The sequence below is a fragment of the Triturus cristatus genome, chromosome 8, assembly GCF_964204655.1.
Source record: "Triturus cristatus chromosome 8, aTriCri1.1, whole genome shotgun sequence".
Classification (NCBI taxonomy): domain Eukaryota; kingdom Metazoa; phylum Chordata; class Amphibia; order Caudata; family Salamandridae; genus Triturus; species Triturus cristatus.
This window is the reverse complement of record NC_140591.1, coordinates 1,267,159,773-1,267,187,282: the sequence shown is the minus strand read 5'-3', so window position 1 is coordinate 1,267,187,282 and position 27,510 is coordinate 1,267,159,773. Positions and strand designations below refer to the sequence as shown.

The 27,510-nt window shown below is 42.7% G+C and overlaps 1 protein-coding gene across 2 annotated transcripts in view; it reads right to left on the bottom strand.

Moving 5' to 3' along the window:
• CCDC80 (coiled-coil domain containing 80) overlaps positions 1 to 27,510 on the bottom strand; it is a 355,389-nt gene that overhangs the window by 204,980 nt on the left and 122,899 nt on the right. For both annotated transcript variants that reach the window (XM_085622971.1, XM_085622972.1), the window contains exon 3: positions 14,982 to 15,138. In XM_085622971.1, coding sequence (XP_085479097.1) covers positions 14,982 to 15,138 — 157 coding nt within the window. The remainder of the gene's footprint in view (positions 1 to 14,981; positions 15,139 to 27,510) is intronic.

Here is a 27,510-nt window from a genome sequence, read left to right as displayed (position 1 = left end):
AACAGAGGATGGCTAGCCCCTGAATAGTGAGGGGAGAGGAGAAATATAGGGCAGAATAGGAGGAAATGAGGTCCGAATGCGGTGGATTGAATATCGGCGAAGAGTGTCGGGACCTGGCAGACGTTGACGGTGCGCGGAACGAAGAGAGGTGGCGTGAGTATGAATGGTTTTGTGAAGTGTGTTAGATTGCGGTGTGCATTATTTGTATGATGTCTTGCGGAGTTGGGATGCATGTTGAGTGATTGTGGTTATTAGCACTGGTTCGAACACGTGCGGATCAGAGAATTTGGTAAACGGGCTCAAGAGAAGTCCAAGATCCCGGGATAGTATTGTAATGTAATTGTCTGAAAAATTGTGGGAGTCGTGAAGCGCTGTTGACTGCTCACTTGTGTTAGGGAACTTTGTATGAGTGCGGGAAGCACCGTTGTGAGACACCTCTTGTACCGGGGGTGGATCGCAATGAGTAAGTGACCAACTCAGGCCAGAGGAAATAGCAGATGCGTGTTCTTGTGTGAGTGTTCTATCGATCTTTAGTGGACATACAATTACTTGTTATTGTAACTGTAAGTTATTGTGACTGTGGTAGGACCGGTTACTTGGTTAATAACTTTGGGTTATACAGTTACTTGTTGTAGAAGTGAATGTGTGAGCGAGTGTACGAAGCAAAATTGTAAAGGCGGGTGAGCCGCTGCAAGGAGTGAGTAGTGACGTCAGGGTGCGCCGCGCTGAGATTGGTCGGTTGGTGTAACGCCGCGCTGGGATTGTTTGCTTTGCGTTTATAGTCGACTATTGGATTGCGGGTTGCAAATCGATTGATTGTCACAATGCGTTGTTTTCGGGTGTTGAGAGATTTGTGCAGAGGTGACAGAGGGGTGGTGACTCGGGTTGGAGAGGAAGCTCCACCGGAGGATACCCCTGCACATTATATGGCAACAAATGTGGGTTTGCATCCAATTGTTTGGCTTCAGAATTGGCATAAAATCACAGAGAAGGAAGGGGAATTGGCTTTCCCTCGTTATGGGTCATTTCGTATGGATGTATTGTACCAGCTGAGGGGGGTGATGGCTGCCCTTAAACCTCCACCTCGACCCACACAATTTGAGGCATTAGACGCTTGGATTAGAGCGGCATTAGCAAAGAAACGGGAGACATCACTGGGACGAATGAGGAGAGAAATCAAGACATATCAAGATGCCAGATGGGATGCAGAGCTGAAGCGATGGAGAGTAGACATGATAGAAGGAGAGCGTTTGTATCCCTTCCGAATGTTAGCAGGAGAATCAGAGGGAAAAAGTAAGAAAGATGAGGATAGTGACACAGATGATAGTTTCTTGGACAGGCTCTTGGCAGAACGACCTCCACCTTGTGACTCCAAGGCAGAGATGTCACAACCACTAGAGGAGACAGTGGAAGCAGGGCAGGTGGGATTTGAAGAACAACCCAATGGAGTCAAGAGACAAATAGCCATGGTACGGATCCCTGAAGTGTCAGGGGGAATGAGATACCCCGATTACGAACTAGCCCAGTCTTCAAGGAATACGCAGTTACCGGTTGGCTTGTCAGTGCCAGTCACCATTGGACCAGTAGTCCCTATATATACTCCTGATGAGAGACAGAATGATAGTCAGCAATACACCGGTGACAGAGAAGAGACAATATCTGGGGGAAGCCTTACCCAAACGGGAGAAGGCTTAGGACAGGTACTGGTGGCTTATAGCACTCCATTACCTGCTACTGCAGATCCATCACGAATGGATAGTGGGTCAGAAAGAAGACCAACAGGAACCTTGGCAAATTCTAGATCAGATCTCAGAATGTGGGTACAACCAGTGAGAGAGTCAATGCTGCCAAGAGAGGAAAGAACGACAGTAGAGCCTTCCAGGTTACTGTGTGGCCCACAAGTTGTGTGTGCTGGTACTGGAGGAGTAGGAGCTGGGATAGAGAAGATCATTCAGCATCAAAGAGGGCAGAACGAGCCGTACCAAGGAGAACACAAAGTTGTGACAGAGAAGATGTAGAAAGGGAAAGAAATCAGAGAGTGTTGCAGAGTGCAATAAAAACGCCAGTGTTGGATGTGGTGCGATTGAAGGTGGAAATATATGAAGCGGTAGAAGGGAATTTGCCTCTGGAACGAATTGAGACATATGATCCGAATGAATTGTTGTTTGTAGCCAAGGATATTACAAGAAAGGCAAAGATGGCTTATGATGCCCTATAGCAGTTAGCACGGAAGTATGATGTTGATTTGACAAAGACCAAGATGTTTCAGGGTTCTTGCAGATTAAATTACACAGACAAGGAGTTGGAAGAAAAGCGAACTGTTGGGTTGAAAGCTCAGATTAGAGAACTGGTAATAGGCATGCAAGCTTGGAAAACATTAGACTGATGGGAAGAGAGGTGGGCCAAAAAGAAAAGCACTAAGACCGGAATAGGTACCTCCTCATTTCAGGGGGGAGGGACGGAAGCCACTGGCAATTTCCCTTTGAGAGAAGTGCAGAACGGAGGATATGTACACGTGCCATGGAGCAGAGGTGATTTGGCTGTGTTTACAAATTATTTTCCTCGGCGGAGGAAAAAACCTGTGGAATGGTATAAGCAGATAGACCGGTTTGTCAAGATTTCAAAGGAGTTGTGAATTGATTTGAACACGCTGTTTGATATAGTGGTTTCGGCAGATTTGTGGGATGCATGCAAAATTGCTATTGAATGGCCAACAGCAGACCCACCTAGAGACTCTGTAACACATGGTCCTTCCCCTGATGTAATGAGGAAATATGAGCAAGCAATTACTTAGTTACAGTCCAAGGTAGCGCCGCAGATTGTGGATTGGCTTAAAATCGATCGTACGACTCAAGAGCCTAAGGAATCAGTGAACGATTATTACGAACGATTATTATTGTCTTTCAAACAGCATGGTGGATTAGATACTATTGAGCAGAAAGATATGGGGCAGTGTGTCTCTAAGTTTGTGTTGGGTTTGAGATCCGATATTAGTCGGATGATACAGCACCACCTGATATGTTGGCAGAATAAGTCGGTGGACGAAATACTGTGGTATGCTAAATATTGTAGTGATCAAGTAGAATCAGCACAAAAGAAATTGAAAGACAAGGTGATGTTGGCTCAGTTGAGAAGTGCAAACTACATGCAGGGGGTTGGAGGTAGTATAAGTCGAGGAAGAGGGTGCAGCCGAGGTATGGGTCAGCAAATGGCAACCCAGCCAGGTTAGGGATGAGGAAGAGGTACAAACTTGAGTTCAGGTGAGTGGGTGGCACAACAGAAAAAGGTGACTGCCTGCCATTATTGTCCCAAGACGGGACATTGGAAGAGCGAGTGTCACTTGAATCCTGCTAATCAGATTCCATATGAGGGAGAGGGACACATGAGCGATACTCTAGACCAAGGTCCATGTACGGAGGTTGCGAACCACAAGTACAGGTGCCACAGCCTCCTAGAATACCCATGTACAATCAGATATATCAACAGATTCTGTATTTTGAAATACGAGATAGATACGATCCATCTCAGAGCCCTCTAGAGTACCAGAGGGGGGTGCAGGAAGAATGCCCTTTCGATACCATTTTGGAGGTCAATCAGAGTGGGCCGTTTGTAGATGCAGATGTGAACGGATATACTGTTACTTTTTATTAGATGCTGGAGCTGCGCGTTCCACAGTAAGAACAGATGTGGTCCCCAATCTATCTCTTTCAGGTCAATCGATACAAGTAGTAGGTGTCAGCAATCAGAGAATGACCAATCCATTGACGAATGCATTATCTGTCAGGATAGGGCCTTTCAAGGATAAGCATCAGTTTGTGGTATGCAATACAAGTCCGGTCTGTCTCTTGGGCCATGATTTGTTGTGCAAATTAAACAGCTCATGCACTCTGAGAGGTGTGGAGTTGCAAACCTATGATGACGATGCGGATTTCAAAATGGCTAATATGAGCATGTGTGCAGAACTATTTGTGGTTCTTACCACTTCTGAATTGCCACATGATTTGAGAGACTCAGTTGACCCACAAGTGTGGGATTTCACGGGTGAAGATATAGGGTTAATCAGAGGTGTGGAACCTGTGAAGATACAGGTGCGACCGAATGCTGAATTCCCAAGAACACCGCAATATAAACTGTCTGCAGAAACAGTGGCTGGAATAACTCCTGTCATTGAGTCAATGATTGCCCAAGGCATTCTGAAAGAGATACGAGGAAGTCCCTGTAATTCACCAATTATGGGACTACAGAAGCCTAGCGGCAAGTACAGGATAGTGCAGGATTTGCGCAGGATTAATGAAATTGTGATTTTACCGTCATAGATTTGTGTCAGGCATTCTTTTCTATACCGTTACACGAAGATAGACAGTATTTATTCGCATTTCGGATGGGCGACCGTGTCTTAACATGGTGTAGAATCCCTCAAGGGTATACAGAAAGCCCCTCCATCTTTAGCCAGTGTCTGAAAAAGAATCTTGAAGGACTAGTGATGCCCCAGAAATCAGTTCTGGTTCAATATATAGACAACCTTTTGGTGGCCTCAGAAAATGAGGATGCATGCAGGATCGATACAGTGGCTTTGTAAACCGTTTGGCAGAGAATGGACACAAGGTGTCTCCAAACAAATTACAATATTGTCTATCTGAAGTACAGTATCTAGGACATCGCTTTGAGAAAGGAAAGCGAAGAGTGTCACCAGATCGCATAGAGGCGATCTTGCAAATGGGAACTCCGAAAACGCAAAAAGAAGTCCGCATGTTTTTGGGTATGGTCGGCTATTTTCGACAGTGGATCCCAAACTTTTCCTTACAAGCAAAGCCTCTGTTAAGATTGACACGTTAAGACATCAGTGATCCGGTACCATGGGATGAAGAGTGTTTGAGAGCCTTCCATGAGTTGCGAGAAAGCATATGTCGTGCCCCAGCTCTTGGAATGCCAGACTATAATAAAGCGTTTTCGCTCTTCTGCTGTGAGAAGGAGGGATGTGCATTAGCGGTCCTTGTACAGACAAATGGGGGTGCCCGTAGACCAGTGGCCTATTTTTCAGCTACATTAGATCCAGTAGCTTCTGCGTTGCCTGGATGTCTGAAATCCGTTGCTGCAACTGGTGTCAGCATTGAAAGATGCAAGAGCATCGTGATGGGTCATCCGTTAATTGTCTATGTGCCCCATTCTGTGGAATTGTTGATGACCCGCACAAAAACGCAACATCTCATGACAAACAGGTTAACTAAGTATGAGCAAGTTATTTTAGCTTAAGTAAATGTTACGTTGAAACGTTGCACTACTCTAAACCCTGCCACATTGTTGCCTGTCCCCCAAGACGATGGAGATGACAATTGTGAAGAACATGACTGTCTGGATGTCAATGAACTATCTACCAAATCCAGACCTGACATTGTTGATAAACCGTTACCTGATTCTTATTTGATCCTTTTTGTTGACGGTTCATGTCTAAGAGACAATGAAGGGTACCTAAGAGCAGCATTTGCTGCATGTACTATCTCCGGAGTAGTAGAAGCTGCCTGTTTAAATGGAGTATTCTCTGCTCAGGTAGCAGAGATCATCGCATTGACACGTGCCTCTACTGTTTCACATGGAGTCTGAGTGAAGGTCTATACGGACAGCCAATATGGGTTTGGTGTAGTTCATGATTTTGGACAGGTGTGGTCTCAAAGAGGATTTTTAACATCCTCAGGGTCTCCGATTCGAAATGGTGAATATGTGCGCCAACTATTGGACACTTTGCAAAAGCCCAAGGCCATAGCAGTTGTAAAATGCGCTGCTCACGGAAAGGGAGAAGACTTTGTCAGAAAGGGCAATAATTACGCAGATGAAGTAGCTCGTTTGTGTGCTATACATGCATGTGTTTTTAATGGGCAATATACAGGAGAAAGCACAGAAGAGACCGAGCTCAGCATGATGTTAGCTGTAGCTGATACATGGGATGAGGTGAAGCAATTACAAGATGAAGTCTCAGAGGAAGAAGCTGCTTCATGGGTCAGAGCAGGCTGTGAAAAGAGAGATGATGGCATTTGGGTGTCAACTGATAATAGAGCAATACTTCCTAATTGTTTGTTGAGCATATGGCAAGGCAGATTCACGGAGCAGTTCATCTGGGACGAGATGCCATGGTGCGAGTGTTCAGGCAGACATGGTTCAATCCACGCTTTCGTGTGATTGCTGAAGAAGTGTGTCATATATGTGTTACATGTCAGCAAATGAATGCAGGGAAAAGAACTGTAGTTACAATGAGCCACATTGGGAGATCAGTTGGTCCCTTTAACAGGATACAATTGGATTTTATTGAGATGCCAAGATGCAATAGGCTGAGATATGTTTTGGTGGTGGTGTGTATCTTTTCACGTTGGGTTGAGGCATATCCAACTCGACAATATGACAGTCTCACTGTGGCAAAGCTGCTGTTGAGAGAACTTATACTGAGATACGGATTTCCGACCTCAGTGGAAACAGATAGAGGAACTCATTTCCATAGTGAACTCATGAAACTGTTGTGTGCTGCTTTAAACATAGATCAGAGATTGCATTGCAGCTACAGACCAGAAGCATCTGGTCTGGTGGAACAGGTGAATGGGACAATCAAAATGAGAGTGGCCAAGGTGTGTTCATCGACTGCATTGAAGTGGCCAGATGCCTTGCCACTGGTTTTAATGAGTTTGCGTAGCACTCCTGATAGAAGAACAGGGCTATCTCCTCATGAGATACTGACAGGGAGAGCTATGAGATTGCCTATGATACCAGCGAACATCTTGATAAATATCACTGATGATATGGTGTTGGACTATTGTAGAGGACTGGCTGATGTGGTTAATTCTGTGTCCCACCAGGTTGAGGCTGCAACTGCATCCACCTCGAGAGACCTGCTGCATGACCTGAATCCCGGAGATTGGGTTCTTGTACGTAAGCACGTGCAGAAGAGCTGTCTGGACGCCCGCTGGCGAGGACCATATCAGGTGATATTGGTCACGAATACAGCGGTGAAGTGTGGAGGGCTGCCACATTGGATCCATGAGTCACATACCCACAAGGTACCGGCACCTGTAGAGGAAACACCCATTCCCCAAGTCGCCCGAAGAACCACTGAATCTGAAGATTTGCAAAGGGAACCAGAGCAGAAAGAAAGAGAATTACCTGCAGAAGAACAGAATACAGAACCTGAAATCAACGACATTGTCGAAGCATCCTGTGAACCAGACCCGAGTGAACGGCCTGGCGCAGAAGGAGCAGACCAAGAGGAAGAGCAGAGAGCAAGTGCCAGATCAGAGAAGTGGCCAGCAAGAAAAGAAAGGCTGAACATAAGACTCGCATCTGAGAAAAACCTTGCTCCGTTTCCTGAAACGTCTGAATCCGAACAAAGTGAACAAGAAGATAATCCTGATGATCTAAGACGCTCGAGAAGAAAAAGAGCTCCATCTCAGAAATACACATCTGGAGTGGACATACGTGGTTGCAGATGCAGAGACCGAGGAATTCCGGGAGATTGGGAACTGGAACAGTGAGCTACGGGGGGACACCCTCTCGATTTGATATTCAGTTGCTAGTCCCAGGAGTTGAAGCTTTCGGAACCCTGACACTGCAAGTTCCGAATCCACCCAGGTTGAGTGGACTGCGATTTTTGATCCTGAATAAAGTTGTTTTCCCTTCTTTTGGTCGACAGCTTACTGCTTTGGAATTGGGGGAAATTCGTGCTGAAATCCTGCAATTGGTCCTCCAAATACTTGGTTCTAACCTCAGGGATGAAGCTTGAACTGTAATCTGATCAAAGAACTCATTAGGCCTCAGTGAGAAGATAACCTAGCCCCCAGTGAAAGAAGATTTAAAATTAGGGTCCATCCAATAGAGAGAAGAATTCAGGATTAGGGCTGACTACTTCTCTACAATAGGCTTAGTATTGATGGACTAAATCCGGTAATAATCAAGTGAAGAAATCAATACGGACATTGAAATTCGAAAATAAAAGTACCGAAAAGAAAACAGAGACTTTGTTTGTTTCTTTGGTGTGTCCAATACAACAGTGGAAACATGGCTTCCGAAACATCTAATCGAAAACAAAAATTCATTATTGGAACTCTAATAGCTACTTGTCATAATTGTGGTGATTGTCACGTCTTTGAGTGAGTCTTCCAATGATGAAAAGAATGGGGAGCAACCAACCCGTACCCCACCTGGTTCAAATGTTGATATAAAGGATGGTCCATCTATGAAGGATAAAGAAATGATCAAGGAAACTAGTCGTAGACTGCATGTAGATCTGTCAAAGGGTGATTTCACGCTGAATGCATATGCACGCTTGTTGTATGAGTACGTGGATACGATGGAAGCGAAAGACTGCTATGTGTGCATGCAATTGCCAGCTTCAGTAGAGGAAGGCATACGATACCATCATTTGCCCATGACTTATGGCATTACATGTAGTGTACTATTAAGTATGTTTTATAGCAAAGCCCACTTTGAATATTATTTCTCGAATTATGATGTGGTACTCTCAGAAGTGCCAGTCCTAAAATACATGAACAAATATGATTATTACAAGAATGTAGAGCGCATGTTTAAGTACTTTGTGCCTAGCATCACTCTAGATACGTCCTATGCACACAGACACAATTTAACCTGTACGTTAACTGACATTGAGAAGATATTCATAGATCAGATAGAAGATCGACATAGGCAAACTTTGTTTTGTCCAGATCCGAAGCATAAGGTATTGCCATGGACCAAAGAAGAATTAGATCACAAAGCGAAGGGGAGTTCAGGACCCATAGCGTTAGATTTTCAGCAGAAAGGAAAGTTGTGCATATGACATTTGTCCACATATTACGACAAGATATTCGTAGGTGAAAGTGATTGTGAACACATTTTTCTTATTGAAGAGTCCATAAGAAAAGCACTATTGGATAAATTGACCATAGTGCCTAATGTTTATTTTGTGTGTGGTAAGAATGCGTATGTGAAACTGCCCAAGAATTGGTACAGGACATGTTATTAAGCTATCGTAGTTTCCAAGATATTTCATGTGGATGATTTGTGGCCCTTAAGAGGGAAAAGGCTCTCATAGAGGAAAACTTGGTGTAAGTGCTGGAGAAATCATTGGTGATGTGTTTGGAGCCATGATACCTTGTTTAGGTGTGGTTTTGAATGATGTAAAAATTTGAAAGCTGGCAACGATAGTGGATAAACTCTCCATGAATACAGCACAAATTCTGTTATTAGTGAATGGGGAGATGGTCTCGATTAGGGCCATGGTTTTTCAAAATCGGCTTGCTTTAGACGTCCTACTAGCCAAAGCTGGAGGAGTCTGTAAACATTTGAGAGTCTAACAGTGCTGCACTTATATTCCAGACAATAGTCAGGATATAAGAAAATATATTGCTAATATTTCAGATATCCACCAAGAATTGAGTAATTTGGCTGCTGAGGGACTCTGGGATCACATTGGCAAGGTGTTTGGACAAATTGGCAATTGGTTTGGCAGTTTGGGACAGGGAATTGTGGGTTATATCTTGAAACCCATTATCATAACCATCATTTGCATAATTATATTGTTGGGAGTCATCAAAGCATGCAAATGACAAAGAGCCAGGCATCAAGAAAATGTCTTGAAGAAACTAGAACAGCAAATGGAAAGACTGCAGGACAGTCATTTCCAGATCTTAAGGGATTAGAAAGATTTAGACACGGACAGCAAGCTACATCTGCTGTTTAGGTCGGTCTTTTCTACAAGAAGGATATTCTGAAAGAATGTAAAATGGTGTTATGACACTAGTCATAAGAGGGGGAACTGATAGAGCGCTTTCAGCACTCTATTTTGGTATGGGTGCATTATAGTCATAGTTGCCATGTACCCACAATTAAGCATATCGAGTGCAGTGTTTTATAATCATGAATCTGTATTTAGTGGAACCATTTAAACATTCACTGTAGTGCTGTGTTATAAAACGATCATGTATGTAAGATCATGCCTGCGTATATAAAAGCAGGACCACTTATAATCATATAATGTAATTGTTTGTGTTTAAATTGCCCGATTCTCTAGGCCCAAGACTCTACTTGTTTTGCACTTCCTTGGCTTCTCGAGAAATAAATAATGAAATGCATGTTGTTTTCAAGAAATAGCAGTGTTTTCACCCTACTGCAGGTATCGGAATGCCATCTCGTTATTTTTAGAAGGGAGAAGATACAAGGAATGCTTTGAAGACAGAAGGAAGTGAGAAGGGAGGATACATTCGTGTCTGTCTGTTCTGGGAACCAAGGCCACTGCACCTCACATGCCTTCTTAATTAAAAGGCGTGAACCTCCCTATTTAGAAAAAGTTGCAATGGAAAATTTTACCAGGATGTAACTGAGAATCGAATCCTATATTGTATGATGTGCAGGGACAGAGACCCCAGACTTCTGCTAGCTTTCGGAGAGAAAGGAGCATCTTAGAACTCGATCCTAGCCTTAAGCACCTTAACCAATTTGACGTGAGTACTTCTTAGGAAGTGAACACGTTCTGACACCTTTGGGATCTGATAGAAAGGCATTGGATGGGAACCTTCTTAGCATAGTGTAGGGACAGATTTGATTTATTTTCTCATGAAAAGAACATTGGACTCTGTTTCTATTTTAAGCTGTATTCTGCTCTTGGAGTTCACTACATTATTCCTATTGTGCCGAATCACTTATATTCGTAGAATTGGCTCTGTATTGATTTTCCTGTACCTCTATATGATGGTTTTACGATGTGTGTACATCTTGTTATTCTTGGCCTTATAATAATAAATTGACAACCATAAAGACGGAGTCTGTGGTATTTTCAGGCACGATATTGTCATCGTGACATGAAATGTTTTTTCCCCTCATCACTGTTTAGTGGGTGAATAAAAGATCCTGGGCGCTAATTGCGAAGAGGAAAATGGGGGTGCAATTTAGTGTAATCAACAGCACTCATAGAAGATTACAAGGAGCCAGTCAGAAAGGTAGTGAACTGGCTATGCTCCACAGGAGGGACAAAGACAGGTGGGCGAGCCTAAAACAAATATAGCCAGTAAATAGAAAGCAAGCTAATGTGAGTTACAAAACAGAAAGCCAAAGGCAAGCAATTGGCAGAAAGCATTCCTAGGGAAGCTTTCAGTACGTCACCAGTATATCTTTGCACTGTTTGGTATGCTTTGACCTAAAAAATGCCCTGGGAATGACTATATTGTCGCAGTTTCCTTAGGTTCATAAAATCACTTTTATAGCATTTCTAGACTTTGGCAAAGACCAGAATTGGCTGCTCAAACTGTTGGGGTTTGCCAACCCACCTTACAGCTGTAACACTTTCAATATGAGAAAAGAGTGCATTTAGAATAAAGAGAAAAGGCTACATGTACGAAATAAAGAAAAAAGGGTGAATGCATGGAATATTAAAACTTAACAGTTGGTTTCTGGTCAATTTTAGTGTGCTTCTCAGAGCTGTCAGAAAAAGGCTCAGGAAGCAATATTTCCCAGGTCTTGTGGTTTTTAGACCCCGCACTCATGCTCCAAAGGTTGTAGATAGATTTTGAAGTAAGCCTGCTGAATTGGTTAATGATGAGAAAGCTAACAGAAAAATACCACAAGATGGCTCCAGATACTGGAACGTCTGTGCTTTTTCTGGTCTTGAGCATAATCTTTTTTAATTTAGAAATAGACGCTCATGTTATGTGAACCCGACGTGAAATATTTGACTTGGCCCCACAAAAAATTGTTACGTTTGGTGCTTAGCGTAATGTCTGAGGTATTATGGATAAAGGCAACTTGCTACATTCATGCCAAAATCCAAATATTGCATTTTTCAGGATTTCTGCTTTCTAATAGAAGCAGTATATATTTTTTTTAAAAGGCTGTAGAAACAATCACTGTACATAAATAATTAAAAATGTAGATTAATTAAGAAAAAATAGTTCAGCAATAAAGGTAATTGTTAACAGCCACCTACTCTAATGGCACATATCAGCCGAGCAGAGGAGAAATGGAGGAGGGTGTAAATAAAGGCAACTCATGGTACGTGCAGTGTTTTCGAAAGCCATTCACACAAACTGACTGAATCGTAGAAGCACAATGACCTGCCAAGGAAAGAGGAAGTGGCCACAAATTTTCTCGGAGATGAACAGCACCAGTCCTTGCTTGTTGGTCTATCAGTTCCACTGGAATCAAATGCCCTCCTGAGCATGTACAGAGGCTGCTCCTGCCCCTGGTCATAGATTTTGCCACTGATGACCTAACTTTGAACAAGAGTAAAGGAGTTACGGACAGCGCCGGACTGGGAACACAAAGCAGCCCTTGCAACTTTTGTCAGACCAGTCCCCATATGGTGCATAGCCAGTGCAGCGAGTAAGCCTGACCACTACAAGGAGGGTTTGGGGAGGTTTGCTCCCCAAGAAAATATGGTTGAAAATGGTGCATCCTACAACACATTTTTCATTATATATTCAATTGTATTAGCTTTTAAAGTATAGTAAATGATCACCTTAGAGTGCACCAGGAATCAACTATCTTTGTTGGTTCTTTAATGATTCCTTCACTATCACTCTCATACAGTGCCCCTCTTCACTTTATAGCCCCTCTCTCACATGTATTTTGTTTGTTTTATAGCGCCACCCATACTTGTGTAGGGTGTTGGAGCACTTTACATCACACACAAATGCAGAGACAATGAATCATACGTGTGTAAATCAGTTTATAGAAAATGTTACATAAGACAAAGGAGACTACAAGGGGTAGGATTCACATGTCATCCATACTGGTAGGCATTTTTTAACAGTGCATTGTCTGGAGAAGCACAAACGCAGGATTCAGAACGTAATGCAGTAGTTAGGGTTGGCTTTACTAATAAGAATTTATTTCTACCCAAACAAACCCTTTTTAGCAACATTAGGATAATGAAAGACTCAGAAAAAAACATAACTTTCTAACCTGTACCATGTGAATGTATGACCTTACATCGCGGTCTTCACACCGCGATACGTTTGCAACGCAGTCATTACAACGCAAGTCGTTACAACGACTTGCTCTGGAGGGCGCTGGACTTAGAAATAGTATGATTTACTATTCCAACTCCAGCCTACGTAAGAGTAGGAAAGGTGTTAGAATAGTAAATCATACTATTCCTTAGTGTATAGTGCCATCCAGTGCCAGTCGTTGTAATGACTTGCGTTGTAATGGCCACGTTGTAAATGTATCGCTGTGTAAAGACCGCCTTGTAACGGATGTCTCCCGTACCATGTAGATTACATGCAGCTCTACAGATGACACTTCATTTCTCACTATGCTACATTATGATTGTAACTTATGAACTGAACTGTAACAAAAGGGTTTCTGTGACAAAAGCGGTCACCCACTAAGCTATGCACATAAAATACTGTTCTGTGATTTGCATGGTACACGTCCTTTGCAGCAGGCATATTAACCTCATGCGTTACCTTGGATGAGTCAAAACGGCCACTAGACACAAGTTCAATCTCTCTCCAACATGTACATTCATCACCAGAGTTATCTTGACACTTACATTGTTACCTGAAAACTATTGGATATACAAGGAACTCTACAGCGGTTGCTTTCAAAACTGATGCACTGCTACAAAAACGGCTCCTAGTGCCAAAACCAGCCCTATACCCTTCAAGCCTCCTCGGGAAACACCTGATGTCCGTATGGCCGATCCGACCTTGGATACGGATTACCTCCCTGTTTAAATGTATTCCACAGTAAACAGGTACATTTTGCTCGTAATAATGTTTTTACTGCCTACCCAATGTAGCATCATCGAAGAGGACACATGGGCAATCGTTTAATTGATTGTAAGACTACATCGCTAATGGCCTTAAAATAGCTACAGTGGAGGCCCGGCAGAAATTGTCTTCAATGAATCTCCATTCCAAGCAGAGAGGATTGAAGGCATGGGCAAAGTGGGCTCTGGCCCAGGGCCCCAGCCTTTCAGGGGGCCCCAATAGAGCCAGCTCTGTTTTTCAGAGAGTTTTGCCCTGATTAACTTGATTAGTTCCTAAGCATCATGTTTTAAATACCGTTTTCCTTTCATTTGTTTTAATGTGGGTGATGTGTGAGAGTCTATTACAGACATTTTGCACAGAAATGTTGTGTTTATGATTCATGCAGCATTCATTAAGAAAAATTATTTTAGTTCAAAACAGGACCTCACATATGAAAAATGGGAGGGTGTCACAGAAACTATTTATAGTAATGTTAGTGATCTGCTGCTGTGTTACAATATTGAAAACACAGCTAACTATCTCTGACTATTTGATGTAAACACATTTGAAATTTGGACAAGTGCGCTTGTGCATGTCAGTGACCTGGCCAAAGATGGCATGCGATGGCTGAAACTGGATCATAAATTCAAGCAGTTCTGAGCAGGGGCCCCCAAAATACGTTTGGCCCAGGGCTCCCAAAATACTTAAGATGTCCCTGATTCCAAGGTCAAGTCTGAGTGTCCACACACAACTCCACAACTACATAAGGCTCACTATAAGTTTTTGCCTGGGACCCACGGGGACCAATAGGGATGTCAGAGGGTACCTATAGATTCCTGTCATCGGGAGGAAAGGCATATTATGCACAACCAGTCTGTTGATAACTTGCCCACTGCACTTCTGGTGTGAACCAATTCTCTGCTCTGCACTCTGTAGTAGGGGTACTATGCTGTAAAATAATGAATAAAATGTGCTTTATTCCATTATATAGTGAAATAACTTTACTGCCAAAGCACATGGCAAAATTTATTGAAAAAAATTGTGATGTTCATATGTAACATTGCCGGAAAAGAAGGAGAAACAAAATATGATTTATATGCTACTATGCAATTAAAAGTTAAAAAAAAAACTGAATGAGAATTTTTACAAAAATATTTATGTGAAGAATGTTTTCATTGCATGTGGTTACCAGTGTAAGATGTTTGTATCTTTCTTAGATGTCAGTCAGACCAATGGCAATAGTGAAACACAATTTACCTAGCTGGAAGTGGTCTATTTTCATGGTGCTGTTGGTCATCGTTCCGAAAATGGTGATGATGGAGATCTTCCTCACAGCCATTTCACAGACGGACTCCAGGTACTCGTCTCGTTGCTGGACATACATGTTGTTCTCCTCCTTGGGCGATGTAATTAGCTGAAGAATGAAGAGAACATGCATTTATGTTGAGATACTAAGTAAACTTATATCAGAGCTACCATGTATGACAAGATACTATACATTAAATAACTGACTGCACTTCAGATTTACAAAGAAATGAGTTTCAAGATCTTCAATCAATAAATCATTGAATCAATCATTGAATCAGTTATTCTTGCTTTATTTCAGAAAAGCTACATATCCCATGAAAGTAAAATGAGTTTCTGCACACAAATTCATCACATAAATAATTGCGAATTATATAAACAAAAATAAACTCTTAAATGTACACACAAATGTAAATCTTCTCACAATATGTAGTGGCAGATGGTATACATGCACATTGATGTTCGAGCCATATATATGGCATTTCTAACTTTTAGGTTCTGAGGTAAGTGCATTTCTAATGCCAAGAAAATTATGAATCTTATGGACCAGGAAGTTAACAAATGCAGGTCGGCATTGCCTGCATGGCTTCCTTAACAGATACTGATTTATGTTTCAGGTGACTTGATTTCAGGTGCAAAACGTTAGATTTACATATTGTAGTGATGAGATCGCGATTCACTATGCAGAAGGCATAAACGTCTGTTCTTCACCCGAGACCACTGAAAATGAAGAAAATCAGCACCTTGTGATCGATAATTATCGGGAACATTAAATACCTCAACCGTTGTTAATTTCAGAGGGTCATACCAACTGAAATTTAATGGGGAAAAAGCATATGATACGTACTGCATCATGTGATTTTTGGTGGGTTAAACAACAAAATCTGCATGTTATTTCCCACAAACTCATAATAGATGTTACTTAGCGCACCCAATAAATAACGTACCACGTGGTATTGTTATTCATCAGGTGCAATGAATAGAACCTAAACTCATATTCAGGGTCCAAGTGTCCAGTTAACTCCATGTGTTCTATATTATTGGTAATTCAGGTTTGGATACTGAGTCCTCGGTGTAAGGAGGAATTGCGGGGTGAATCCATAATACATGAATGTAGATTTGTAGTGTGCATGGCTACCCTGGAACAGAGAGTCCCTGACTTAATAAGCGAAGATACCAGGAGAGTAAGGAATTATAAAGCAGATAAGAAGTGAGTTTTAAGAAGCTTTCTGAAAAATAGGTTGGTGTTAAGGACCCTTATTAATGGGTGTAACGTATTCCATGCTGTAGCCGTGATTACTTTGAAGCTAAACCTCTTGATCATTCAATTTTCAGAATAACAAATAAAAAGGCCTTTGAAGAAAAAAAACCGGGCGGATTATAGAAGGTAAAAATGAATTTCACGTAGCCTGGGGCATGGCCATAAACTGCTTGGTAGCAAAGGAAAGTGCTCTAAAGATGCCACATTTTTGCGCCAAAAGGCAGTTAAAAAAGTTTAAAAGGGCAGAAATTTCGGACTGACTAAACACCAATATGGCTGCCATATTCTAGAGACTAGAGACTAGTTGGTGCAAATCAAAACTAGAGGAAGATTAGAAAAATGTTATTACATCTTTGGCCATGAGATCATCAATCAAACGTTTGAAATCTCTTCTAACCAGTATGTTGGGGGATTGCAAGCAAATAGTGGACAGCACTTCAAAAAATTCATCAAAGTTGTGATATGCATGAGAAGGAGGATGATAAACTACTCTGGATTTGAGGTTGACTTTGGGATTAAATCAGGTATTAAATGTAAAATCTTCAGTACATTGTACAAGAAATTTAGTAAAACATCTAGGAATAGCGGAAGTGTGAATGGATTATTTATAATGATGGTGATGCCAACCTCAGGGAGATCAGGTCTATATTTGCATAGTAAGGTGTAGCCATGAGGAATGGCTAAAAAAAGATTGGTCCCTTAATGTTCCTTTAACCATATTTTTGTGATAAGCAATAAATGTAGCTGATGGTTCAGAATGAGATCAAAGGTTTTCTGCACATATTTTGACTGAGAGCTGGTACTGAGGAGGACACAGGAAAATTGATTTAGAGGCTAAGGTGGGGGCAGGGATATGCAAGTCTCTGGAGCATATATGTAATTACTTTATTTTAGATAAACAAGCCATCAAAGTATAACAAGCATGCATAATTTCAATAATTAAAAGTATATTACATCTACGAAAACATATAAAAACCAGTTTAAAAAGATACTTTAAAAAAATCATCAGACTCAATCAACATTACAATTCCAGGGATTTTGAGTAAAGTACATTGTATTATTGAACTACGTCCTGAGAACTTGGCCCTGGGTTCCCATATAAAATTTACAAATCATTTGTAAGCATCTCTCTAGTTCTAATGTTCAGGGACAGAGTGATCGTAAACATGATTTGTTCTGTCGTGTCACACCTTAGAATCCTTAGCGCCTCCCAATAATGTTTTACACTCAAATTCTGGCAAAGAGCTAAGATCCATTTCTTACGAGGGAGTATGTATTTGGGCAAAAAAATAAAAAATGTGCCTCTGTTTCCAAATGGCTTTGGCAATGGGGGGCTGGATTTTGCAGATTGTCCTGATTTGACCCACTTTATGGTAAAAGATCGTAGCTGCAGGGTACCGCATCTAAATTGCACATATATGCGCTTAGCCACAGGTGGATAGATCCTGTCCATATAGGGTTCAAATCTAGGGTTGCATTTATGAAATAAAAATTGTCCTGATGCACTCCCTTCCAGATGTTCATTCCATATGTCAATCAAACTAGTTTTCCAATATTTTTTCTTTACATCCAAAATGATTCGTTTTGTTATTTTCGTTGGTGAATCCCAAAGTACCTCTATTTTGATTTTTCCATAAAAATGTTTTGCATACATCAGCCACAGAGTGCGAGCTTCTTTATCACATGAAATTAAATCCACTAAAGATTTTCTTTAGATGGACAGTTCCGTCGTTGATCAGAGCCGCACCGACTATCCAGTGGTTTTTAGGCAACTACCTGTTGTATACTATTAATTGACAAATTAAATCTCAGTGGTACTAAATTAGTACTTGTTGGTAAATTACAAAAAGCCCTTATACATTTGTTTTTTATCATTGTTAATGCAGTTCCTTCAAAAATACCCCCATATCTCAGCCCCATAACAGGCAGCTGGCAAGGCCATTGCCCTATAAACCTTAAGAGCAGGTGACACAGATCCTTCAGACATGGCTTTCAGCTTTCTCCCAATTTCCAATGCTGTTTGATTAAGAATGGTTTTACTTTCGTCCAGTTGGGAACTCGGCTTCAAAGTATGAGTCATCCTGACTCCAAGATAGTCAAACTCTTAACCTGCTCTATCTTGGAGCCCTCAATCGTCATCCTGCCTTTGAGAGATCAATGTGAGTTTATTGCCATATACTTAGATTTGCTCAGGTTTAGCTCTAATTAACACACAAAAGGCTGCAAAGGATTCTAATAAAGATTGAAGGCCCATGGGAGTTCTGGATATGAGAATAGAGTCGAACATCAGAAGTGCACAGGAATTCCTGCGGATTTAGGCGCATCCTACTTACACTTGCATAACCACCCCATTGCCCGAGTAATATAGAGGCTAAACAGTGTTGGCGCGAGCATGCATCCCTGCTTGGCTCCCCAGTCTCTGGAGTAGCATCTGAGGGACAGTGGGAAATAATGTCAAAGTAGCAGAGTTAGAGGAGAGAGTTGTTACATTAATGAGCTGACAGGGCTTACTGTTGACTGTGATGGGGAAACAGAAGAAAGAGATGACTGTGAAAGCAAATGCAGGATGGGCTGGGGCTCACAATTACCAGAAATCAGGAAGTCACATGATTCTACCATAAGCCTTGTCATGCCCACTAGGGCCTACCTCAAGACTAGAGCTGGTCTGACCTAAGAAAAGATTTAGCTTGAGAGGATGGGACCCATGCTATGCCCTGTTTACAGCCAGTGCATGGATAGGTGCAGAGGTGCATACCTCTGGTGAGCCAGTGTGTACCCACTGCAACGTGTCTATTTCCTGGCCCGCTCATCCGGTAATTCTTCATTCTCCTCCTCCTCGCTTCCCCCAGAGATTTCATCTAATTACTGAAGGAAATTTAAGTGGTCTGCCATAACTCTAAAGGCATCCTAATTAAAGTGTTGACAAAGGCAGAGTACCTCATATGTGCATTATGACAATTGTATAGCAGTTTCACCTTCATGATGAAAGTAGGATCCATACTGGCCCTTTCAAGCTGACAGAAAAAGTATTTTCAATCAACATGGTCAAACATTTTCTTTGCATCCAGTGAAAGCACTATTTAAAAAAAAATATCTTTTTCATATCTGGTTTGCAAGAGGAGGTGTGAGAGGATATCCATGCTATTCCTTGAACAGTCTCCCAAAACAAAGGCTGCTTGAGATCAAGCAGTCCGTTTGTGTATGACTGCCCTCAGCTTCTCTGTTAATATATTGGCTAGTATCTAATTTTGGGTTCTAAAAGCATAAATTGGATTGGCCAATAGTTGTTAAAGCTCACATCTCTTTCTGGGTTCAACATCAGCAAAATCATTAGTCTGCTGAATTCTTGTCAGTTCAATGCTGGCCTCTTCTTCTTTTAATACCTTACAAAGAAGCAGCACATGTTGGGTCCAGCCTTATTTTTACACTTTCCAGAATGTGTTTTATAATTTGCTTGTTCTAGGTATGTTGAGTGGAGTCCAGGTAAAACGTTTAGAATCTTGTCTACAGGTGGGATAGAAATAGTTGGGTAGACCAACCAAAAGACAATGACAATTGTCCAGCCTCCTGAATACAAGTGGGTTAATGAGTGTTATGACTGTGTTCTCAGTGCCAAGACACCTCAGGGTAGATGTGCACTTAATAAATTGTTGTAACATACCATAACATAACGTAACAGAACATTGAATGGTATGATTACATACGTTACATACTTGAAAGTGTGCTGTGGTGGCTTTATTGATGAAGAAGGCTTTGATGATTTGGAGAGAATACTCTGTTTTTAGCAGGTGGTGCAAAATACAATACGTTTGGGGGAAGATGATTATGTTGGCAAGAGGGGTGGCTGCGGAAGAGAAGCAGAAGTACAAGACTTCAGGTTTGGAGGAGCTCAACTTAAATGATCATAGTGATATCCAGTGATAGATGCCTGTGAAGAAGTTGGTGATGCGTGACAGGAGGTGAGTGTAATAGTTGAGATGCATATTTGTGTGTCTTCTCTGTGGAGGTGATATATAAGAAGTTGCAGGCGGAGATGATATAATTGAGACAGATGGTGCCTGGTGAGAAAAGAAAAGGGCCTAGGACTCCTGTAGGGCACCTGCCTTAACCTGGGCCTCAAAGCAAATACAAGGAGATGATGGACGGAGTGCTGAAACTTTTCAGACACTCACCCCCAGTCACAGATCTGGGTTGAATCCATCATCTTTCTTTAGCTCACTTTGCCATCCCAGTTCAGACATAGCTATATGCAAATCAGTCTTGACCCTGTGCCTCATGGGAACAGTCCAGCCCGAACTGCCTGGGCCTTCACATATCTTCATTTCTTCAACTATATTATTGATTTGTCCTTTCTTTATGTCCCCTTCCAAGAAGATCTGTGCCTCCTCAGATTGCTTTGGCAGCCTGACCTTCGTGAGGAAATACATTTTTCCTTACTTGAATCTCTATTGTCAGAGGTATTTTCATCTTTATTGCTGCCTCTTTCATCAGTTTTCCACTTAAAATCTACTGCTCATGAGACTATTGCCAATTGAACTGGACTGACCATTGATGGTTTTCCATAACATTTCCACTATAAATCTGACTTTGTCTATGTCAGCTTGGCCCATCCAATTTGTGGTGTTCCATATACAACTACATGGTCTTTGTGTGGTTCATTGAACCACAGTGACATTATAAGTGGGCAGAAAGACCGCCATTGTGTACTTCGCAAAGCACTTATGTTTAGAGCACTTGGTGACATTACAAAGAGTCACCCTATGTATTGGCCATGCATACAGGAGACACATGTGTGGCCTCTAAAGACTGGTCTTTGTATGTGTACGATAAGAATTGACAGGCATCCCTCACTATCTGTCCAACTATTTATTATCCTACATGTTAGGGCTCTGAGCCATTATTCCTTGCCCAAGTCAGGCGAGTTTGATGCTGAGCAATTAAGAATTGTCATATTTTTAATGCGTTGATGCCCCAAGTTGATGCTTGATGAGGCAATGTTCAGGCCTTTCATTTTATTGGTCCCCAGTCAGCTAATTCCATTGCAATTACAATCCTATGCGTTGAATGTGCTTTGTGGCTCTTCCAAGCTGCTTCTTCCTGTTTATTCTTGTCATGAGAGCAGAGTATGGAAGGGAACAGGAGTCAAACAAGTTCGTTTTTTAGCAATCTGTTCTCTGGACTCTCTTCATTTCATTTCAAATGACTTTATTTTTGCCTCCAGGGCCATAAAAGAACAAGCGCGAATAAAACAGTACATGGCAAATAAATAAATAAAACAGTGCAATGCAGTGCAATCTGACCTGTGGCAATCATAGTTCTTGTAAGTAGATGCCAAATTGGAGCAATAGCAAATTAAAATGTCGACTTGCATGTACGGAATATAATGCAAAAAAATATTATTAAACAATGTTGCAGCACGGTATAAAAGAAACATGGATAGAATTAAATAAGCCACGTGAAATTAAGGGGTGGGGCAGTGCCTTTCTGCGAAGTATCCACATAGCCCCCAGAAACTTGGTAATTGGTATGGCAAGGGGTAAACTGCAGTCCAGTCTCAAGATACGAAGGGCGGCCAAGTGGCGATGCTGGTGTAAACGCCTGCAGGTGGGAGCTAGCCAGATTCTACGTGGTCGGGCATGGCTGAGCAAGCAAAGAAAACATATGCAACACTCTCCATTGAGGAAATACATACAGAGCACATGTCAGAGGTCCACCTCTGGGTAAAAGCTCTCGGCCGGAGAGTACCCACTATGAATAGGAAATATAACTTGGAGAGGAGTTAGCCTAATGGCTAGGGCGGTCGACCTCGAATCTGGGGAACTGGGTTCGAGTCTCGGCAATGACGCTGAACATCCTGTGATTCTGGGCAAATCACTTAATCTCCCCGTGCCTAACAAAAAATGAATGTGTCCTCATGTAACACAACTGGTGCTATGTAAAGCGCTTTGATACCCGATTCTGGTCAAGTTCGTGCTATATAACACTCTGTAAAATAAAATAAACTTCCTGTCGATCGAGACAGTCACCTGATCCCAATATGACTCATACCTTCTCCGAGGCTTGAAATCAAAGAATTCTAACCAGTGTGAGGGAGTCAGCACTTCTAAGGTCGTGGGCCTCTGTTGCAGCCCAGTAAAGCTCCTTCAGTGAGTTTTTTTACAGGAACAAGTAGTGATGGCATAGTCCTGAAGGTCAGATAAACAAAGATTGATGTTGAGGAGCCAGGGTCCCCTAGGGAATTGATCCGAATGCATTACGCCCTGAAGGGCTGTGGTATAGTATGTAATTCTGGGGTTGTCCATAGCCTTCTCCAGTATACCAAGGGGCACAGCCTGACTTTGCCAGAAAGGCCTGTTACAGCTATGTCCAGAAAGAGTGTTGCCATAGTGGTATCTTCCCCCTAGTACATAGGTGTACTGGGGGAAGAGATGCAAGATGACGTAAGAATTTGTTTTCAGTAGTGATAAGTGTTTCAGTGTTGGAGAATCCCCTTAACTCTGCCCCGTATAAAGCTGAACCCAGAGCCCTAGCCTCGTAAAGATGGAGTGCAGGTGGGATAGGTTTAGTGTGGGAGGCCCTGTATTCTTTAAGAATTACCCCATGACTTGCTGAAGTTTTAGGGCAGCTTTGGAAACATGTGATTTCCAAGACATGCGCCCACTAAAGGTAATACCCAAGTAAGAGAAATAGTCTACCGTCTTAAGAGGTGCCTCCCCCCAATACAACGGCCTTCTTAAAAGATTTGTGCTTTTAAAAAATATATGGTAAGATCTCTGGGGGTCATGGTTTCAATGCCCCAGGTGCCTTATGTTTTTTTTCTAATATTGCTGGGGCATCCAGAATGCCCTACTGCCCATGTAACATTAAAAAACATTTTGGTGATGTCCCTGCCCTTTCTATGGACATCACCAAAAAATATGTAGCTTAATAGCCTTCCAGGGCATTATGGGTCGCTCCTTGAAGGAGCAGTGAATGATAAATGAGCGGCTGTGGCCGCTTATTTATTATTCACTTTATTTTTTTATTTTGTTTATGGGTGTCCAGGTCCCATCTGGGACGCTCCCTGTTTTGCCATAGGAGGAGCCCCGAGCCCATGTGGGCCCTGCGGCACCACCAGCTCCCTGCAGGAGCCAGCATGTTTTTAGGTAAAGTGGCGTGCCCTGGAGCCCTCCTGGGATACGCCACAACTTGTGCACTCTGTTTTTCTTAAATGGGATGCCCCGGTTCCCCTCTTGCCTTCAGTTAATTTGGCAATCCTGGGAGATGGGCCCCCGGGGCCTCTCCTGGCACGGGAAGTGGGGGCTGCGGCCCCTCTCCCCTTCAATTTAGTCAACGGCCCGGGGGTTGGGGTCCCCGATGTCTATCCTGGCCCGGACAGGGGGCCTAGTCCCCTTCAATTAACCTACCAACCCGGGGGACGGGGTCTGTCCAGACTGATTTAATTTATTTTCTCATCCCAAATGTTTTGTTGTCCACTGTGCAAACATATTTTGGAATTCCTAAATATGTTTTAAATAATGCATTCTATTTACTATAATTTTATAGCGAGACAGGTTGTTGATGAGATATTGGGCATTTGTAACTCCTCATAGTTTGGCGCCAGCAGAGAGCCCCTGCCACAGTGTGCAGAAGTCACAACCTCAGCCTCAGCCTCTATGATTGAACAATGGGAGGCGATGAGAGCCTCCAAATTATTCAAAGCAGTGTTTTGAGTCTTGGCTTCCGAGCGTGTTGACTTTCTGTCTCTGTAGGGAGACTGTGAAAGCCCGTTTGCCACTTCTGAAGCCCAAGAGCTGGGAGCTGAGCCAGAGTCAACAGTTTCCATGTATTTCCTGGAAAGACCACATTCAGAAACACACTGCCCAGCTTAGGCGTGTGTGTGTGGGAACATGGAGTTTATCAGGGACTTGTGCCATTTCTTGTTTGAATCTTGTAGGGCTGCCAGCTGCACAAAGACTTCTTCAAAACTAACCGAATGGGCCTCGTGGAAGGGGATGGATGCTTAAAGAGAACAGCAACTCATGAGAACCCATCACCTGCCCAGCAGGGCTGAGGACAGGGCTTCTGTAAAGGATAACATTCCTTTCCATGTCATTGGTGAACTCTTTAACACATGTATAAAGTAATAAAGACCCTGTGCTGTTTTTTTGTGATGATTGATGCTGCTTTTGAGGCGAGAGGTCAAGATAGAGTTTCATAATGGTCCTGGGAAATGTTTATAAATACTCTTGGTACTATAATCTATTCCCAATGTGGTCAAGACGAGTGCCTCTGAATTCAGTATAACTCACTTTAATCCCTGGGTTCTTCTAAATCTGTTTATGCTCCACTCGGTCTGGCCGGATGAGCGAAGTGATGGGATTGCAACGATGACTCAGAACTTTAAAAAAGCGGAAAATAAACAACTCTGGTAGATTTTTGGCAACAGTGATAGCTCTTTAAAATTATTAAAGATTCACTTAGCCCGATTCCGTGACTCAGAATGTTTAATTTGCTTTGTAAATGGCCTTTCTGAGCTGCTAACTTACACTGAAGTGCACATGTTTACCTGACGCAAGGCACAGAGTCCATCTTCATGGACACTTTTGATGGTGTGGCCCTGATGGAGCTTTCAGTGGCCTTTGCCCATCAGTCAGTCCATCCCACATCAGAGATAGGCATGGTCACCTCACCATAGGTCACATGGGTCATCTCCTGTGGTGTCTTCTGTTTGGAGGTGACCTCACTGAGGTGCTGGAACAAGGCAGCTGTTGTCTGTCTCTGCACATCTTAATGGAGGCAGCCTATCAGGTGGGCCCAAGGGCTATGCAGTATGTGCACAGCTGATTGCGTAGGAGGCTACAGTTTCACTGCACACTGTCTTCATCGTCAAACACCACTTGTCTGGCTCGTTGTGACCTGCACACTTCTGACCAAGTGTGCTTTGCACCTACTGCTCAGCCTCCACCGATTCAGTGTGTCGTGACCTGCAGGCCCAAGTGCCACCCACCATAGTCCACACTGCCCAGCAGCCAGTGCCACCCACTACTGCCCGAACGGGTGATTGAATGCTTCTGTCACCATAGAGAAGCCAGGGAGGGTTTAGGCTGATACAGAAATAGGGCATCTCTTGCCTCGAAAATGGACTACAGCTTGTCGCGCCACTTTTGCTGGGAAGGTGCACATATATGAACTTTATGTAAAGAATATGCAGTGGTGGAAACGAGCAAGTATTGAGGACAGTAGATGAACGCTGGACTGGAGTCCGAGTGAAATCAGAGTTGTGATGCTCATTGATGAAGACACATCACATTTCTGCACAACAGTCCCTACCAGAGAAGGTTACGCTTTTAGTGAAACATTATACATTTTAACAAAGATTAGATGAAAATGGAAAGAAGGTAGACAGATTCGAGCTGAACTGGCAAAATCAAGAAACTATGGGGCTTATTTACAAGCCACTTGCGCGGCCGTTGCGTCACCTTTTGTGGCATACTGGAGGCGCATCTTGCTACCCTATATTTACAAGGACACGTAAAGCCACACTGCGTGGCTTATTGTGTCCTTGTAAATACGGCCCATATACAGGCAGCACTTTTCATGACGGGGGGTGCCATGGGTATTGCTATGGGTGTTCCCACGCAACACCCATGGCTTCTGTCACATTTCCAGATTTACAAGAAATCGTAAACCTGGAAATGCGGCGCAGAAAAATGGCTCTGAGTCACTTTGTTGTACATAAGGCCCTATGTATGTTGCACCCAATGAATATTGTGGCCCTCATTTACAAAGAATTGGCATAGGGCAGCGCTGCATGTCTTTTTCCTGCACTACCCTACACCAATTCAAAAGGGCAGGAATGCACCGTATTTACAAGATACAGTGCATTCCTGTCCTTTCAGTCAGCGCCAGGGCACAATTTGCAGGCGAGCACCAATGCCAGCACCTTTGCACCATGGTGCAAGGGTGTCTGTATAGTTGGCATGATTGTTTTCGTGCAGAAAGGGGCAGCTTGCTACACACAATCAATCATTGGAGGCATTTTCCTCATTCTATGTGTGCTGCAGAATTCAGCACACATTGAGAGGAAAAATGAAACCCTTTTTCCTCGTTGCACCTGCTCTGGGGAGGTGTAAGGTTTTGGTGCTACCCTAGGTATGCGTGATTTTGTAAATCTGGCGCAGTGTCAAAATCCATGGGTGTTGCATCGGAACACCCACAGCAACACCCATGGAACGCCTCCTTGACGCAGAGTAAGGCAAGGCAACGCTTTGCGCTTGCTTGCGTTACTCCATATTTATGACGCTATGCATAGCCACACAGGGTGGCTGTGCGTCACCTCATAGATATGATTGAGAGGCCTGCACCACCAGAGTGCACACAAAGTGACACTCCGGCAGCAAAGGCCTCTTGTAAATGATGCCCTGTATGTTTACAATATATGTATACACATATATGCATGCAATGAATATTGTATGTGCTCTTGGCCAGAGCTATCAATTCTTACCCATAAGTAAAGGAAACCAATACCTCCAAGAGTAAGAACGTTGTAAAAGTACAGTGTTCTGGAGCTTCTGTTTCCTCTTCCAAAGTCACACAATTCACACAATTCTTGCATTGGGCATAGCTCAGTCCAACAACAACCAGCAGTTTGCCAGAGCTTCACCCTGACAGCAAAAACAAGAACCCCTAAGAGAAGCACACACTGGCAGCATGCGCCAGAGCTCCTGTGAAGGAAACCCACACTGACAGCCAGCCCCAGAAACCCTGTGGCAAAAGTAACACTGACAGCGAGCCAAAGGCTGACATCAGAGATGCAACATTAATGGTAAGTTCCAGAGCTTCTGTGATAGATGCCCTTACTAAAAGTAAGTAGGAAATCTCACTTTAAAAAACTCACGCTGATAGCAAACATCAGAAGAAGAGAGAAAGGTCCACACTGCCAGCAAGCCTCAGAGCTCATCGAGAGAGATCTACATAACAACAGGACAAAACTCTTGTGTGATGGAGGCAACATTAACAGTAAGCACCAGTGAGAGGAATGAGAGCCAACACCAGAGATCCTGAGAAAGATCTAGAAGAATCATGTTAAATTGGAGAACAATTAGATCATTTTAAAAGGATGAATATTTATGTGACTGCACCTCATTCCATATAAACATAAATAAATCAAAGCTAAGTAGTTAACATATCCTTGGGTACATCTACTCTTAGATGTTCTTCTGTTTGCCTGACATCTTA